The sequence below is a fragment of the Sebastes fasciatus genome, chromosome 12 (genome assembly GCF_043250625.1).
Source record: "Sebastes fasciatus isolate fSebFas1 chromosome 12, fSebFas1.pri, whole genome shotgun sequence".
Taxonomy (NCBI): domain Eukaryota; kingdom Metazoa; phylum Chordata; class Actinopteri; order Perciformes; family Sebastidae; genus Sebastes; species Sebastes fasciatus.
In genome coordinates, this window is record NC_133806.1 from 34,680,768 (window position 1) to 34,700,219 (window position 19,452).

At 45.3% G+C, this 19,452-nt stretch overlaps 1 protein-coding gene across 4 annotated transcripts in view; it reads left to right on the forward strand.

Moving 5' to 3' along the window:
* LOC141779802 (glutamate receptor ionotropic, kainate 2) overlaps positions 1–19,452 on the forward strand; it is a 342,007-nt gene that overhangs the window by 280,298 nt on the left and 42,257 nt on the right. For all 4 annotated transcript variants that reach the window (XM_074654834.1, XM_074654832.1, XM_074654833.1 and 1 more), the window contains one exon: positions 8,183–8,408. In XM_074654834.1, the coding sequence (XP_074510935.1) occupies positions 8,183–8,408 (226 nt within the window). The remainder of the gene's footprint in view (positions 1–8,182; positions 8,409–19,452) is intronic.

Consider the following 19,452-nt stretch of genomic DNA (forward strand, 5'->3'; position numbering starts at 1 on the left):
AAGGCAGAGTCAGATCCGGGAAACTCAGGCGGACGGCCCGGGGACAGAACCGGGACAGAGTCTGGGAACTCGGGCGGACGGCCCGGAGGCAGGGCAGAGTCCGAACCGAGAAACTCCGGCAGATGACCCGGGGGCAAGGCAGAGCCAGAGCCGGGAAACTCGGGCGGACGGCCCGGGGGCAAGGCAGAGCCAGAGCCGGGAAACTCGGGCGGACGGCCCGGGGGCAAGGCAGAGTTAGAGCCGGGGAACTCGGGGTCTTGGAACTGTGGCCCAGCAGTCACAGGAACAAGGTTTTTGGGCTGAAACCCAGGCGAAACAAGAGGTGACGGTTGCGACCCAACCGGCGAACCAGACGGAACAGCAGGTGGCGGTTGCGGACCAACCGGCGAATCAGCCGGTGGCGGTTGCGGACCAACCGGCGAATCAGACGGTGGAGGTTGCGGCCCAACCGGAACAGCAGGTGACGGTTGCGGCCCAACCGGAACAGCAGGTGACGGTTGCGGCCCAACCGGAACAGCAGGTGGAGGTTGCGGCCCAACCGGAACAGCAGGTGGAGGTTGCGGCCCAACCGGAACAGCAGGTGGCGGTTGCGACCCAACCGGAAAAGCAGGTGGAGGTTGCGGCCCAACCGGAAAAACAGGTGAAGGTTGCGGCCCAACCGGAAAAACAGGTGAAGGTTGCGGCCCAACCGGAACAACAGGTGGCGGGTGCGACCCAACCGGAACAGCAGGTGGCGGTTGCGACCCAACCGGAACAGCAGATGGCGATTGCGGCCCAACCGGTAAAGCAGGTGGCGGTTGCGACCCAACCGGAACAGCAGGTGGAGGTTGCGACCCAACCGGAACAGCAGGTGACGGTTGCGGCCCAACCGGAACAGCAGGTGACGGTTGCGGCCCAACCGGAACAGCAGGTGACGGTTGCGGCCCAACCGGAACAGCAGGTGGAGGTTGCGGCCCAACCGGAACAGCAGGTGGAGGTTGCGGCCCAACCGGAGCAGCAGGTGGCGGTTGCGGCCCAACCGAAACGGAGGTCGACCCGACCCCCGACAGGAGACGTGGAACGGAGGTCGACCTGACCCCCGACAGGAGACGTGGAGCGGAGGTCAGCCGGACCCCCGACAGGACACTTGGAACAGTAGTCGGCCGGACCACCGACAGGACCCTTGGAACAGGAGTTGACCGTACTGCCGACAGGCGACATGGAGCGGAGGTCGACCGGACCCCCGACAACACACCTGGAACGGGAGTCGGCCGGGCCCCCGACAGGACACTTGGAACAGAAGTCGGCCGGACCACCGACAGGACCCTTGGAACAGGAGTCGACCGTACCGCCGACAGGCGACATGGAGCGGAGGTCGACCGGACCCCCGACAACACACCTGGAACGGGAGTCGGCCGGGCCCCCGACAGGACACTTGGAACAGAAGTCGGCCGGACCACCGACAGGATACTTGGAACAGAAGTCGGCCGGACCACCGACAGGATACTTGGAACAGAAGTCGGCCGGACCACCGACAGGATACTTGGAACAGGAGTCGACCGGACCGCCGACAGAAGACGTGGAGCGGAGGTCGACCGGACCGCCGACAGGACACATGGAACAGAAGTCGACCGGACCACCGACAGGACACGTGGAACAGGAGTCGGCCGGACCGCCGACAGGACACGTGGAACCGGAGTCAGCCGGACCGCCGACAGGACACGTGGAACAGGAGTCGGCCGGACCGCCGACAGGACACGTGGAACAGGAGTCGACCGGACACGTGGAGTAGGAATCGGCCGGACCGCCGACCGGACACGTGGAACAGGAATCTGCCGGACCGCCGGCAGGACACGTGGAACAGGAGTCGACCGGACCGCCGACAGGACACGTGGAACAGAAGTCGACCGGACCGCCGACAGGACACGTGGAACAGAAGTCGACCGGACCGCCGACAGGACACGTGGAACAGAAGTCGACCGGACCGCCGACAGGACACGTGGAACAGGAGTCGGCCGGACCGCCGACAAGACACGTGGAACAGGAGTCGGCCGGACCGCCGACAGGACACGTGGAACAGGAGTCGGCCGGACCGCCGACAGGACACGTGGAGCAGGAGTCGGCCGAACCGCCGACAGGACACGTGGAACAGGAGTCGGCCGGACCGCCGACCGGACACTTGGAGCAGAGGTCGGCCGGGCCTCCGACAGGACGCTTGGAGCAGAGGTCGGCCGGACCTCCGACAGGACGCTTGAAGCAGAGGTCGCCCGGACCTCAGACAGGACGCTTGGAGCAGAGGTCTGCCGGACCTCCGACAGGACGCTTGGAGCAGAGGTCGGCCGGACCTCCGACACAGGAGTAGGCTTGGTTTTGGATGGAACACTGAGCAACTTAGGAGAACGCCGCCTCTGAGACCCACGCTTCCTTCTAGGGGCTCCAACCCCTAGCAGGTCCAAGCTAGTGTCCTGTATATTAGCATGGCGAGCAGCAGACTGTAAACTTAGTGGGCCTCCCAGGGCAAGGCGGGTTCCCAAGAACAGATCCGGGGCTGATGCTAGCCTAGAGCTAACTGACTGCTGGGGCATGGGCCGGAAGCTCAGGAAGCCAACGCCAACAGCCTGGAGTGGAGAATGGTGACCCGTAGGCAGGGAGACCTGATGGGTGAGCATGAACTGGTTTAGTCTTCTTGTCACAATGTCTAATTGGGGCACAAAATGGCTCACCCATGGCTTCTCCTTAAAATATAGTCTCTGTACAGCAAGCTGTTCTAAGATGGGACTCCAAGCCTTAGAACCAGCAGAAAAGAGTTTCTCCACAGTCTTTTCAAAAATTCCAACCTTCAAAACAAACATTTGCAGCTCTGCTGGGTCCATTTTAAAAGGGTTGGTTCGTTCTGTCGTGAGGTGAGTCTTTAGAGTGAACCCAAACGCAGAGTACAACCAGGACAGGAAGATTTAAATAAGAGCAAGCTTTAATAAAGCTGACAAAATCCAAAAATCACAAAACAAGGAGGGGAACAAAGTACAAATGAAAACACACCAAAACCAAACTGAGAACAAAAACAAAACTACAAACCAGAGGGTGCGAGAGTCACGGGCAGGAGGAACACTAGGAACACTAGGAACACTAGGAACACGGAGGACAAGGGACTGGGAAGACAAGAACGAACCAACAAGGACAGAGGGGAAACACACAGGCTTAAATAACAGACAAGATTACACACAGGTGAAACAAATCAGGGCGGGGCAGACAATCAACCAAAAGGCGGGAAAACAGACAAAGGAAGGAAGTAAACCCAGACAAGACACAGGAGGAGTGAATCACCAAAATAAAACAGGAAACACCGGAAATATATACAAATAAACCACATCCAAAATTACAACAGTTCATAACAATAAGCTGGCACAGCCAGAACATAACAAGTCCCCTCCAGGCTGGCCACTAAATTGAGAGATCTCAACCTGCACTCCTCCCTGTGCAGGTGGTTCCTCAGTTTCCTGACTGGTAGACCACAGGTAGTACGAGTGGGACACCATGTGTCACCCCCCTCACCCTCAACACCGGGGCCCCCCAGCGCTGCGTGCTGAGCCCTCTGCTATACTCCCTTTACACCCATGACTGCGTGTCCACCTCTGACTCCAACATCATGGACAAGTTCGCTGACGACATAGCCGTGGTGGGCCTGATCTCAAATAATGATGACACCGCCTACTGCTCTGAGATCAACCACCTAGTAGACTGGTGTAAGGACAACAACCTCGAGCTGAATGTCAGCAAGACTAAGGAGCTGATAGTGGACCCCACCAGTAAGCAGCAGAGGAGCTTCCACCCTCTCAGCATGAATGAGTCCCAGGTGGAGAGGATGGATAGCTTCAAATACCTCGGTGTTCACATCACCCATGACCTGTCATGATCCTGCCATATCAACACCCTGGTGAAGAAAGCCCAGCAGCGCCTCTTCCACCTCAGACGACTGAGGGACTTTAAACTCCCACTCAGGGTGCTCAGGAACTTCTACACCTGCACTATAGAGAGCATCCTGTGTGGGAGCATCACCACCTGGATGGGAAACGGCACCAAGCGGGATCTCTTGGCTCTTAGGAGGGTGGTCCGCTCAGCTGAGAGAACCATCAGGACCACCTCCCTCCCTAATCTGCAGGACATTTACATCAAAAGATGCAGGAAAAGAGCGAAGAGGAGCGCCGGGGACCCCGGGGACCCCAACAACGGACTAATGTCCCTGCTGCCTTCAGGGAGACGCTACCGTCTGCTGAAGGCCAATACAGAGAGAATGAGGAGGAGTTTCTTCCCTCAGGCCATCAGACTGCTAAATGAGCCTAACACTTAAGCCCCCCCCCCAACATTTGTTATGTTGGTTTATTAGAGAGGTACATAAGCATTTCACTGCACATTATACTTGTTAAATGTGTATGTGATGAATAAACTTGAAACTTGAACTATACAGTGCGCCACCTCCTTTTCTATGTAGTAAACTTCCCTGACATTTCGTAGTTATTCAACATGAAGTTTCTGACTTATTCTTCATGTCAGACAGAAGGCCTAAAGATCTGCAACCAGCTTCACAGGAGGTAATAAATACCAACTTGAGCATTACAGACCACCTAAACACCCTGTTTTAGCTTGAACACTTCCCCTTCACAAATGAAATGCATTGTGAACCCCAACACACACTGCCCCCCCCCCTCCCCATCACAGATCAATAAAGTGACTGTACACGTAACTTACTCACTAAAAAAAACCTCTTTAAATAACTTTTGAAATGTTAACTTTGAGTCTCACAGCATCATGCAGTAGTCTACTCTACACTTCATGAATATGTAAGTAAATATAGTCTGCGTCTCTAACAACATTATCATGTTAAATGAGTCTGCCCTCTTTAAGTCTGCTATTTGATTTCACAGAACCGGGATGATTACTGTGCACTTTAGTTTCCTGCTCCCCACGGTCCTGGAGCGCAGCTTTAGTTTGATTTCTTATTTTGTTGACTCTGCACTGTTGGCCAAAATGGGCTCCTTAGCTACTGTAAGCTGTTACGTGATGTTTCAGCTTGCTGACCAAAACCCACTCCCCTCCTTTACTCGCACTGCTCAGAGAAGTGAGGCAAATAGAACAATTAATGTCTGCTTTTCAGACGAGAAGCTGCATTTACTGTGGAAGGGTGGTAGAGCGGTCTGACGGGGCCTGCAGGGGATTTCTCTCTCTCTCTCTCTCTCTCTCTCTGTCTTTAGGTTTGTGTTTGGAATTTAAGCTTGTATTTTCTGCGTAAAATAGAAACTCAGCAGAGTGCTGTGTCAAGACCTTGTTCTCTGAATGCTTATTATGTCTTATATAATGTATTCATTGTTCAATAACTAGGACATAAAGACATTTCTATAAGGTGGACAAAATACCGGAGAACCATAAGAAAGTCACTCAAAGAAGCTAAACGGACCTGACAACAAGTTTAATTAAAAGCAAAGTGTCAGTTTTACATATCGTACAATCACACCTTGTACATTTTGATAGCAACTTATAGAAACTAACACAGCAATAAACAGGCAAATTAATCACCAATCAGTGATTTCCAAGAGAAGAGATATTATGGCAAACAACAAGACCAGTGCAGCTAGAAGAGGATCCAACAAGTCCTCTTACCCAATGACAAAACGGCTGTTCTGTAGATGGAAATCACAAGTAAAGTTGCTGATTAGAATAGTTTTGTTCCGTTCAATTTAAAGCAGAATTAGGTGAGATCGGAGCAAATATGATTAAAAAGAAGTTATTTTTATAAAACGGTCGCTATATCCTGACAGTAGTACATGAAACAGGTAACCTGAAAAAAATCATGTTCCTCTGTGTCCTCCGGTGCTCCTAACGGTATCTGCAAGATTTCACAGACCGGAGGAAAACAAGCAGTAAGAGCTGATCTGAGGTCTGCTGTCCATCTGCTGTCTCTGAGAGCCGTCTGTCATTCACTCGCGAACTCCGATCAAACGGTCAAACTAGGTAGCGCTGATCAAATATGAATCAATATTAAAACTTAATACATACATGGAAAAAACACAATTCCAAACTTTCAATTGGCAGCCATGTTGAAATCTGGTGAAGGAACGCCAAGTTCCGGTCACTTGACCGGAGCACAGCCAATAGGAACGCTCTCTCTCTCTGAAATGATCTGTGATTGGTGAAAGTCTCCCGTCACGGACTAGATGTTCTAAAGCCTGAAAACAGAGCCATGAGGAGGAGCAGAAGTCTAGTTTTCTCTCAGAACACTTGAATTACAAAATGCTGAAAGGTTATTATGGGATTTTTGCCCAATGATGCCAAAATGATACTGACTACTGCCACTTTAAAATCACTCAGTCACTAACAGGCAATAGTGAGTCACTGTAGCATCAAGTCTGCCCTTAGTCCAACATGAGAGGATGAAGAAACTGATATTGTCTCCGGTCTGTGGAATCCAGCAGATGCCGTTAGGAGCACCGGAGGACACAGAGGAACATGATCTTTTTCAGATTACCTTTCTCATGCACTACTGTCAGGATATAGTGACTGTTTTATAAAAATAGCTTATAATCATATTTGCTCTATTTCTACCCACTGCAGCTTTAAGTACATTAAACATTAAATCATTTGCCTTAACAAACTCATACTGAACTGACCAAGTATGCATTGAAAGTTGATATACTTCTAGGCTAAATGATCAGACGCAATATCCTGTCATCTTGAATGTGTCTCAGTGTAAGCAATTACATGACACAAACCAGTTAATACTCAGTGTAAATATTCACTCAAGCAGTAATAGAGAGGATTACTCCCTCAGCATGTTGATCGAACTTAGGCTGATGTTTGGTTTCGGCTGCTTCTTTTCACCCCAACATACAGCTGGGGGCCTTTCAGCTCTTGTGGACAGTGATTTAGTGATTTACAGAACTAAATACATGGCTAGCATTGCTAATCTACAGCCACTTCAAATTGATGACAGGATTAAGTTCATTTGAAGATATAGGAAACTGAAAAAAAAGAGGACAGCATTCTTCAACGGAGGCAGGCCCATTATATCTTATATTATAACGGTATCAGGCAGGTGATGACTTGAGAGGATCAGACAGCGGAGAGCATTTTTTGGACCGGGTATTTTTATATTATTGCTAGAATATTCAGATTCAGTTTGACTGATCAAAAATTATGTCACACCTTCTGCAATGCTTTAGATGGACTATTTTGGACTTGTTTACTATGTTGGTTTCACACCTATTCATCGTGTGTACCCGTTGCTTTTTCCAAGATCTCTCGTATGGTTTAAGCACAATCAGCTCTGGATCCTGGTGTGGAGGCTCTGGGAAGCCCTCCTCGGCTCTCTGCCTGACTTGGAGTGTAGGTGGTTATCTGACTCTCCGTGTATTCACAGCCACTGCTCTCGCCTTATCAGCAGTCTGAAGCTTGCATGCTCAATCACCTGATTTGTCAAGGGTGACTCCGAAAGATTCTGATAGGCACTCCGCAAATCACCCAGTTGATCTAAAATATCGACCAGCCACAAAAAGTCATTACACACAATAATGGCGGGCAGGACCTTGAAGATGTGACTTAATTAGGTTTCAAATGGCTTCAAAAATGCCTTCAAATCTGCTCCCCTTGAGAGTAATGTGCTTTTGGATTTTTCCCCATGATTACAGGTGTAGAAAGTGAGGCACAGTGCTCCTGACAACGCCACTGCTGATCCTAACTATAGGTGATAGCAGCAGCACAGAAAGCAGAGATGTGCGCTCGTACGGAATCACACTACTGCTGCTATTTAACATGCTCGTCTGCTTCGGCCTATATTCTCCTCACAAGCGATAAGGACTGAGACGGACAGAAAGCACATACTGCTGCTGTAGCGGCAAAAAAAGGTGTGCTGAAGCAAATGACGTGTTTTCCTAATTACATTTGGAAAATAATTGAATGCAAAGGGTTTTGCAGGCCTTGATAGAGCTGCGTCCATTGGCAGTATTTAAATGAGTGCTCTGCCTGTCATTGTTTCAGAACATTAGAACTGCTGAGAAAAAATAATTCTTCATGAACCTCCAACCTAGAACTTCACATTCATCAAAACACAGTAGCCTATAGCTTTTACAATGAATAAATGTGACAACGTTCTGTGTCTAAGTAGTTAGAATTTCTCCTCTTACTCATGATACCATCCCGTGTTCCCTCACAGAAAACCAAGATCTCCACGTATGATAAGATGTGGGAGTTCATGAGCAGTCGGAAGCACTCAGTGATGGTGAAGAACATTGAGGAAGGCATTCACCGTGTGCTCACCTCGGACTACGCATTCCTCATGGAGTCCACCACCATTGAGTTTGTCACCCAGCGCAACTGCAACCTCACCCAGATTGGAGGCCTCATTGACTCCAAAGCCTATGGGGTTGGCACCCCAATGGGTATGTATGCTACACTTATAACACACCTAATCATAAACTGTTTTGCCTGTAACAAACCCTGCAAATGCAAAAACTAGTTATTGAGCTGTGAAATCAGAAATTCTTAACATGACAGAGTGTTAGCTGCTGTTTTTAGTGGTGCAATGAAAGGTGCTGTAGCAGGCAACAAGTGGACCAAGCTGTCATCTTTTATTACCCCCGCCAAGGCCAAAGGCCTAGGAAGGTCATGTTTTCACCGGTGTTGGTTTATTTGTTTGTCTGTTAGCAGGATTACTCCAAAGGTCCACATTAGATTTGATTGAAATGTTTTGGAGGGTGTGGCACAATGAACAATCCATTATCATCCAGATCTAGATCATGATCCAGATTCAGGAATTTTTTTAATGATTCCGATCAGTCTGAGCATTAAGACCACAGGGTATAACACATGCGCAGTGTAACTGATGACGCGTTGATGATGAATGACCCCGCCTTCGTCCTCCTTCTTTGAGCAGAGAGATACGTCTGTGGATGTGTTAGCGGAAGCTGCTGGCCTTCCGCGGTGAGAAAGAACAAAGCGGTAGATGACGGGATGAGAGACAACGTAGTGTAACGTTATACAGACATAACAAGGCTGCTGAATGAGAGAGGCATCCGCCGATACATTACACGGAAACACACCATGTTAATAATAAGCAAACCACCTCGCGGTATCTCCAGCTGGGAGCTGGGATCTGTTTTTAAAGTCAAGCGTGGGCCGCGGTCTGCGCTCTCCGAGTGCCATTCTAGTAATGCTTGCTTTTGGTCCGTCACAGCTGTCAACGTAGCCAAGTTCAACCGCTGTCTTGTTGTGTTACCTTATGGTGCGCTGAGTATGTACAATCTCATGAGTTTGCAATGCATAATTGCTGTGGTGCCCTTTGTTTTTGCATAATGTACTGACGTATGTTTCAAGTTTAAATGCACTGAATGCAACATTCAAACCAACACATTTGATGTGTAAGGTGAATATGGCTTTATCGATGTTTACTGCAAATATGTTATATTCTACTAATTAAAGGGGAAGTAGAAATGTCCTTGAAAGAAAAGCTCAATTTAAACCCACAAAAATATATATAACTATATAACTATCAGGGCACTGAGAGAGTGCGGACCTACTCCAAGGCAAACACATTCTTACTCCCAACTCATCAAATACCGCTACTTGGTCAGAGCCCCTCGGCATCAGAGACCGACACACCCTTTTGCGTTACTTTTGGACGGACCAGAGACAGCGTGTCAATATATGCTCGTTACATGTATAATGTCCTTTCAAAATAAACCTCTGTTTTCACAGGAAGTTAGGTTTACACAACACAACCACTTAGGCAAGGTTAGGAAACGGTCGTGGTTGACGTTAACTTCACGACTAGCGACTCAGGGGACTGACGATACCGACGAGTCACGTGACTAAAGACTGACGTGACAAAATAAGTCAACGTTACTTTTAGTTTCACACAGGACACGAACAGCGGTCTCCTGGTTGATAGTCTTGTGTTTTTTTGACCCGTCCAACACAACTCCCGCCCTGAACGGACTCTCATGCTATTAATACTTCGTCACTTGCTCCAACTGTCGAATAACGCCGTGGGTGGGTTTACATTGGAGTTAGTTGAAAGCCCGCTGTTCGTCACATACTGTTGCTAAAGGGTGCCTCTGTGCATCGGTTTCCGACACCGAGAGGAGCTGACCAAACAGCGGTATTTGACGAGTTGGGAGTGAGAACAGGTTGCCAAGGCCAATCTGCTCCAAAATGAAAAGGGTTCTTCCTTGGCCCATGCTACTCCCTTCCACCAAGTTTCATGAATTTCGGGCCAGTCATTTCTCCGCACTCCTGCTGACAAACAGACAAACTACATAACCTCCTTGGCAGAGGTAACAATATAACAATAGGAACACTGTCTCTATTTGTCCTATCATTACAGTCCTTTCAGGAAACAAAATTACAGAACCGTAAGATAAAGCGTTAACAATGAGCCTGTTCTACCAAAGGTTTGTGAAATGTTATGGATGTTTTGGATTATGTGAAGGAAGCGTGTAGAAACAGGAAGTACTCTGACCTTCACCTAGTGAAAGGTGAAGGTGTGGAGGTCAGAGCTTGTTTTTACTTAGATTTAGTTTCCAAATCATGACAAGAATTTTGGAAGTTATGGTTTAAGTTCAAGCCTTTTCTTATTTAATCACAACCGTTGACGCTATTCTTTCCTCAACACCTGTGTTCTCTGCAATCTATAATAATGTATTCACTAGCAAGGACCACGCCATCAACGAGGTATGATTTAACAATTTTATTGAAGGAAAACACAGATGCTGCTTGTGGTTCGTCCACTTAGTCAGATGCGGTTTGGGGAGCTCCGATCGAGGATCCGCCGTAGAGTCCGGGCACAACGGACCCCCTCGGGGCCCTACAAAGAGGAAACGAGGAGATTAGGAGAGAAGAATGGGGTGGGGGGGAGGGTTGCAGAATACAAGAGCGAAACATGAGGAGTGGGTTAGGCGGGTATTTATAGGAAATATGGGAAGTGGCACATTGAGGCGTGGTCCTGCTACCAAAATTCTACTGATAGCTTCAAATAATGTAGTCGTGGATCAGAAGGTGGAATAAGAATATGATCCTACCTTGATGTATATGATGACGTACGTCATTTGTAGTTCTATGAAATGTTCAAAACTCTATTGCAAATTAAAAGCTGTATAAACTGTATTGTGGTGCGTTGACGCTGTAGTACATCCCTTAGGGGAACCAATGTGGAGGAATACTTAGCAGGGAGCATCCTGGGGCTATCTCCAGCAGGCAGAAGAACAGTGTTACATAAATAGAGGGATGAATGCGGAGGGTGGCACATTACACTGTGTGTTTGGAGGTGCAACATTTGATTACGGGGCTCAGCAGCAGATTGTCATAATCCTGTTAAATGCAGTGAGAAGAAAACCTCCGGTTAAGAACCCACAGAATTATAACTGGCAGACAACTTCACATGATGACCTCATGCAAATCCCTTTTATTCACAGAGAGGGGTTGTAAACTAGTTCCTAGTGTGTTGAGCCTCCTGCAAACAGGGCTTTTGAGCAACATGCTTTCTCAATGAATGCCAGTCTAATGAATCGAGAGCTGGCTACATGAAAGACATGTCGAGAAATGCTTCTGGTTTATTTAATACCGGGAAATCATTAGATACATACTATAGGAAATAGAAGATGACGCTAAAGTTAAACTAATAATCGTGTTGCCAATAGTATAGTATTCTGATACAGTCTGCAACACCTGCAGTGAAAATGTCTTGTCACGTGTTGCCTACTGAATTGACTTATTACAGAATGTTATTAAACAGATGTTATGTGTACAGATCATTTTACATTGCAAGTAGGCTGTTCAACAGATGACATGAACCCTTCCTACACTGGCTCGGACGCATGCATCACTCTCTGCTGTCATGGCTCTTTGATTGTTAAAATCATTGTCAAATTGTGATGAAATTATCTAAAGAAATTAGTTTCTCAATACATTTGAGATGGGAAATAGGCCTAGAGTTGTAGAATCACGCATCATGCCAAAGTTCCAGAGATTAACATCATCATGTGATAGTAGTATCTGGTCGGGTTCAGTTGATTCTCAGTGGATGTTTTCTGGCCTTGAGTCAGATCTTTGTACAGTTATGGATCCTTTATTAATGTCTCTCCAACCATTTAAAGGAGAAGGCTCAAGTTGTTCTTCATGTTCCTTATTGTGAACGAATCCCACGAAAAGACCAAAACCAACAATATTAATAATTTTAACCAATCGGTAAAACGATTAAAAGAAATATTAATAATGAATTAAAAAGATGAGCAAAACTCAGAGGAGCGACTAATCACTGAAAGGAGAAAGCTGGTCCACCTTAAAAGTCCTCCTTAAGAGAGTTGAGCCGGCTATAACGCCACTGATAACCCCACAATCACCGCCGCAACACACACGGTCTGTCGGACTTGCTAACGTTACGCCACGCTGGCAGAGCGTATGTGTGTGGCGTTGGCGAGCACGAAGCCACCGGCAACACTTCAGCTGTGAAAGTAGCACAAACACACGCACTGTCTGTCGGACACTCGCTATCGTTACGCCGGGCAGACACACAGCTGACAACCTGCTAAGCTAAACTAAATGTGCGGTGGAGACTTTTACTGGGAAAGTGGCTGCATGTCCGCGACACTACACGCAGCATCGTAGCTGCTAAGTTAACGCTCCCGGACGGTGAACTGGAGACTCAGTTGTCTGTTGTGCTCATACACTGCAGCTGGCACACTGCTGCATGAGACGCACTAATCTTGTCAGTTAACCGTTAATAATCGGTTAACTCAAACTTGTTAAATCAAAATTAGCACCCCTGGTCTAAATAAAGTCCAGTGTGTGTGTTCATGGTGATGAAGGAACATGTTAGCCAGTGACACAGTGAGGCTCATTGATGTGTTTTTAACAACAATGGAGCTCTATGGCTCAGAGGAAGAAGAGATATCAGACTGTGACACACACACAGTACTTGTTAGGAGATACAGTCATTGATGGTTTGGGTATTTTCATTGGATTTGTTGAAAGCAATAAAATGTTGGATTAAAAGTGTTGTGGTGGATCATCCTATAGTCGAGGTTTCACTGAAAGATTTTGGGGTTCCATGATTGTGTGCTGTATATGCAACTTTATCCTTAATATCCAATTTTAGCCCTTTTATTTGACTTTAAGTAGCTTTAAGGCTGTCAAAATCCTCTCATCCCCCACTGTCTGAGGGTACCACACCGTGCCGGCTCTTCATTGAAGCTACATTGTGTTTACAATGAGTGAGTTATTCAAACCCAAGACTCCTTCTTGTGCCGGTGGCACGCTGTGTCATTAAAGGAACACTTAGATTAACAGCAAAATATGACAACTAGACTAGATTGCATTAAATACGTGGTATTCAAATGCTGAACCAAAATTCTTTCAAGTTCTACAGCGTAGGTCAACTTGAATTAGCAGCAAAAGCAAATTATTAAAATTAACACCTTAAAGGCTTAAAGTGTTAATACTCAAAATCTCTCAAATAACAATTCTAACCACAATATACTTGTTTAAAAGTACAGCTGGACTTCTACTCCTGTGGAAGACTAGTGGTGTAGAATGTAAACACTTTTGGTTTGTTTAGAAGTGGAATATGAATTTTTGTTTTGACCAAAAATTATGCTGAAAATTAATATTGCACAATTATGAACATTTGCCAACAAGAATACTATGCCTCACACGGGGCACCATTATGTAGGGGTTCTACTTAAGTAGGTTTTGGTTATTAGCAAATTAATTAATAAATAATAATATAATTATTAATATTAATAAAGATTATCAATAAACATTAATAATAAACGGGGCACCACCCTGGAATCAGGGACCAATGACCAAAACGTTAATATAGTCTCATTATATATGCTAAACTATCAATTTGGAACGTTGATTAATAATTAAATTAATAACTATAACCAAAATAGATAGTAAAGGTTGAAGGATATCGGAGTTCTTGACATAGCAGAGGTTGGCAGTATTCACTCTTGTGCAACATTAAAAAGACCAGCATGTATATTCCACAAACATTTATTTACAAGATAATAAAGGTTCAAAACACAATATTAATCTAACTAAATAACTAAACTAAACAAACCAAACACAGTGTGTGTGTGTGTGCGTGTGTGTGTGTGAGAGAGAGAGAGAGAGGGGGGGGGGGAAACAAGATGGCGTCTTGTTTCAAAATGTCTGTATTGCCTACAAACAAAATGGCGAGCACTGTAAAACTACAAAGATGGCTGAATCAAAGATGGCTGAATCAAAGATGGCGGAATCAAAGATGGCCATCAGCATGTCATCACATGACCTCTTTGTTCTTCTGAGAAGAAGGACAGAGAGGGGGGGGTGATGTGGGGTTAAGATTATCTGAAGCTGTATGTTTATGTTTAACTAATTCACAGTTTCTGTATGTGATCTTTATGTGTGTTAGATATGCAGTGGGTTAGAAAAGATGGTTAGTTTGCATGCAAGACCTTGTCTATGTGAAGCATAAACTAAACACATCAGATGTGGCGAAGCCAGTTACCCAAAAATCAAATACAGATAAATCAACACAGTCAAACTCAATGAATAACATTAAACCAAATCAATACAAGTACTTTCTAGAAATCAAAGTTGAACAGTCTTGCTCAGCCCTGTGCGATTGCTAATGCTAAGGCCCAGTACGTTACCAATCCATGGAAGAAAAGGGTGATTCCATGTGTTGAAGTTGTGGTTCCAAGTCAAAGAGGTCGTCTTTGCTGTTAGTTTGGTGCTAACTTCTTTGCTTGATAGCTTGAAGTTAGCTGGTGGAAAGGGCAGAGCACTCGCGTCGTCTGCCGTTTGGTTCCTTGGTTGCAATGGATGTTTCCTAACAGGCCATTGATCAGAACCAGAAGTGTTTTGCAAGTTCTGGACTTGAGAGCCGTTCACCTCAACCAGGTCAGCCTGGGTTGAGTAGATGAAGAGCAGAGAGAGCGCAGCAGCTCACCTCTCACACGTCAGGAGAGATGAGCAGATGAGAAGAAAGAGACGAAAGAGAAGGAACAAAGAACATTCCTCTGGTTTTGTTCTGTGTGAATTTCACACCTAGGTGTGAAATGTTACTGTAGCCAATGAGGACTGAGATGAGTCCTGTGGTCAAGGATCAGGTTACTGAGGTCATGAGGTCACTTGAAACCAGCCAGATGCTGGGTCCCTACATCCCCCCATTTGGTCTTTAAGATGTGTAACATCCTTCAAGAGCAAATCAGAAGGTTGAACAGTTCACAGATCCTTGGAAACAACCTGGAGGTTGTACAGTCCAATCCCTGGGGACAACTGAAAAGTTGTTAAATCCATGATTGAAAAAGTTCATTCAACAGTTCATTCCATTTTGTAACGTCTGGGCAGTTCATTAACCAATTGGGCATTGGTTAAGACTATCTATCCTGGCTAAGCAAGAACAGTCCCTAAGTTACAAATAAAACCAGATAAACAAAAACAATAGCATTGTATAAAATACCTAACTATGTTTCTCTGTTATTTATAAGGTTAGTGAAGAACAGGAATGTTAGAGGTGTTAAGTTGTTAAGGTGAGATGCGGAGAGTGTCACCTAAAACAATGCGGACAGGTGTATGACTGGTTCTGTACAGTCATAATGTGGTGTCCTAAGCTAGTGTGTGCACTAGTGATCTCTAAACAAGATACTACTAAGGAGTTGGTCCAAGTGTACTTGTAAAGTTGGACAGTGGTGTCTGAGTTGAGTTTTTGCTGTTGCTAACAAACTCTAGTTTTCCCTAGTAAAAGAGGAAAGGAAAATTAAGGCACCGTTATCTAGCGTCAGTCTCACTGTTAGCAAGGTGTAGCTAGTACCGTGGGAAGGTAGCTCTGGATCTCTCGTGCTGAACTCGTGGCTCAGGGCTGTAACGCTCCAGGTAGCCAGAGGCAGAGAGGCACTCAGAGTAGCTATCACTATATGCTAGATTATGTCCATGTTCTGAACCTTGTTCAGAGTCTGAAATGTGGTCAGAGATGCTGTGGTCATCGTCAGACCGGTCACGCCAATTCTGGGACAGAATTTCAGCGTATGGCTTTCTAACACTTCTGTTGTGTGAATGCCTATCTCTATGCAAATGGGGGACATGGCGGTTACGCTCAGTATCCCTATGCAACCTCTTCTGACCCCCCTTCGACCCGTTGTGAAGGTGGTCTTTTGAGGTGGCAGATCTGCTTGACACGTCAGTGTTTGAGCTGGTGGGCTCAGTTAATTTACCCCCCTTTTTGGAAATGACCAGAGTTTCCCAAGCTATCTGTGTCATCTTCCTTATCTCACACAGTGAGGGGTTACCCTCATGCGTCCTTAGTACCACGTGAGTACGTACGCAGGGATGCAGATTCTGCAGAAACAAGGACTTGAAGAAGGAGTTTTCTTCTAAGCCTGGCGCATTCTTACCTTGGAAGTATGCATGCCTTAAACGTTTGTAGTAATCTCTAGGATTCTCACTACGTGAATGTTTAATCTGAAGGGCTGCACACATCGCTGAGGTCTCGTCAGCTGTGGAAGAGAATTCTTCTATCAGTGCATGACGAAGCTTACAATAGTCATTTCTGACACTGGGAGGTTGTGACTGTATAAACTTGTGCACAGCTTTAGAGCTGGTTTTCCACACAAGTTTAACTTTCTCCCTTTGGGTGGCGTGTGTTAAGTCAATTAGATTGTGATCTAATTCCTTAAAATAGTCATCAATGTGTTGATCACAGTTGCCTGGATCAAAACATTCAATGTCCTTAGCTATGAATTCCAGCACTTCATGGCGGGGAGTCCTTTCTGCTGAAGGCAAGACTAAATTAGCATTACAATGCACTGGTGCATCACATGCTAATGTTCTCTCTGGCTGAGAGGCAGAGGCTGGACAGCTGTCATCACCCTTGTGACAGAGTGGGAAGCAGGCTGAACTTTTGGAGGGAGGAGCACAGAGGAAGGTGTCATTTCTCTGTGGCTGAGAAGAACATGAGGCAGGATATCTTCTTGAAGATAAACTACATGTGTCTTCACTGTCAGTTTCAGAACAATAAGTAGTCAGGTAGCTGTTCACTCTTTCTCTCGGCGGAGGTTGAGGATCTGACTTCATTCCCAAAGATTTTAAGTCGGTTGGAAATCTTTCACTTCTGAGTGGAGAGGGAGTTAAACTCTCATCACGTGAGGAGAGTGAATCTGAGTAGCCAGAATCACAGTGACTGACAGACTGTGGTGGGGAAAGACATTCTAGTCTAAGCCCTAACAATTTTTCTTTATATTGAAAAAGAGCTAACTCTGCTGAATGCAGGTCTTCTAAGTAACGCATGGATTTCTTATCAGCTGTCTGAACTTCATGGAGGAGACTAGCACTTTGCGTTCTTAGGCTATCTACCTCTTTTTCCAGGGCTACTTTACTCTGAATGGCAAGACTGGTTTGCCTGTGAAAAATCAGAAGTAAGCATTTTAACAATGAATCTTTGGATGCAGTCTGCGCATCAAACCTGTCTGTGAGGAGCGATTCCATTTCTTTCCTGCACTCACTGAAACTCAACCTGCTGATGAGTTCAGGGCAGCCAGGGTTTAGGCTCAGTGCTAGGGAAGAAATAAAAAGCTCTACACAGGGGTTATCCATTGTTAAACCTGGAATTAGAGGGTGAAACTAAACAGGATGTCTAGTAGAAAACAAAACAATGTTGTTGGCTATGGTGTTGCGCTGGCAGACACCTTGTGGTGTAGTTTGGGAGGTACACTAGCCTAATCAACAATACACTGGCCTACACTATGGGGGGTAGCTCCCTGTGGAGTAGCTCCTGTGGAGGAGGGGACCAACTAGTGACTCTAGTGGGCATCAAACAAAAGGCCAGTAAAGTAAACAAAGGTTTATAAAATAAGTTTGCTTACACACAACATGCACTAACTGAGATGCAGGGCAGTAACAGTTGTGATGATGTTTCTTAAAGGTGACTCAAGCTGGACACGTGGAAGTAACAGCTAGGTTGCAAACTTATATCACAGGGCTGGTAGCACACTGTGGCTCTTATCTTAACTCAGGCTGTGGAATGCTTGGCAGTTACACAGCAGGGTACAAGCTCTCTATGTTACACAGGGCCGGTGGCACGCTGTGTCATTAAAGGAACACTTAGATTAACAGCAAAATATGACAACTAGACTAGATTGCATTAAATACGTGGTATTCAAATGCTGAACCAAAATTCTTTCAAGTTCTACAGCGTAGGTCAACTTGAATTAGCAGCAAAAGCAAATTATTAAAATTAACACCTTAAAGGCTTAAAGTGTTAATACTCAAAATCTCTCAAATAACAATTCTAACCACAATATACTTGTTTAAAAGTACAGCTGGACTTCTACTCCTGTGGAAGACTAGTGGTATAGAATGTAAACACTTTTGGTTTGTTTAGAAGTGGAATATGAATTTTTGTTTTGACCAAAAATTATGCTGAAAATTAATATTGCACAATTATGAACATTTGCCAACAAGAATACTATGCCTCACACGGGGCACCATTATGTAGGGTTCTACTTAAGTAGGTTTTGGTTATTAGCAAATTAATTAATAAATAATAATATAATTATTAATATTAATAAAGATTATCAATAAACATTAATAATAAACGGGGCACCACCCTGGAATCAGGGACCAATGACCAAAACGTTAATATAGTCTCATTATATATGCTAAACTATCAATTTGGAACGTTGATTAATAATTAAATTAATAACTATAACCAAAATAGATAGTAAAGGTTGAAGGATATCGGAGTTCTTGACATAGCAGAGGTTGGCAGTATTCACTCTTGTGCAACATTAAAAAGACCAGCATGTATATTCCACAAACATTTATTTACAAGATAATAAAGGTTCAAAACACAATATTAATCTAACTAAATAACTAAACTAAACAAACCAAACACAGTGTGTGTGTGTGTGCGTGTGTGTGTGTGAGAGAGAGAGAGAGAGGGGGGGGTGAAACAAGATGGCGTCTTGTTTCAAAATGTCTGTATTGCCTACAAACAAAATGGCGAGCACTGTAAAACTACAAAGATGGCTGAATCAAAGATGGCGGAATCAAAGATGGCCATCAGCATGTCATCACATGACCTCTTTGTTCTTCTGAGAAGAAGGACAGAGAGGGGGGGGTGATGTGGGGTTAAGATTATCTGAAGCTGTATGTTTATGTTTAACTAATTCACAGTTTCTGTATGTGATCTTTATGTGTGTTAGATATGCAGTGGGTTAGAAAAGATGGTTAGTTTGCATGCAAGACCTTGTCTATGTGAAGCATAAACTAAACACATCAGATGTGGCGAAGCCAGTTACCCAAAAATCAAATACAGATAAATCAACACAGTCAAACTCAATGAATAACATTAAACCAAATCAATACAAGTACTTTCTAGAAATCAAAGTTGAACAGTCTTGCTCAGCCCTGTGCGATTGCTAATGCTAAGGCCCAGTACGTTAC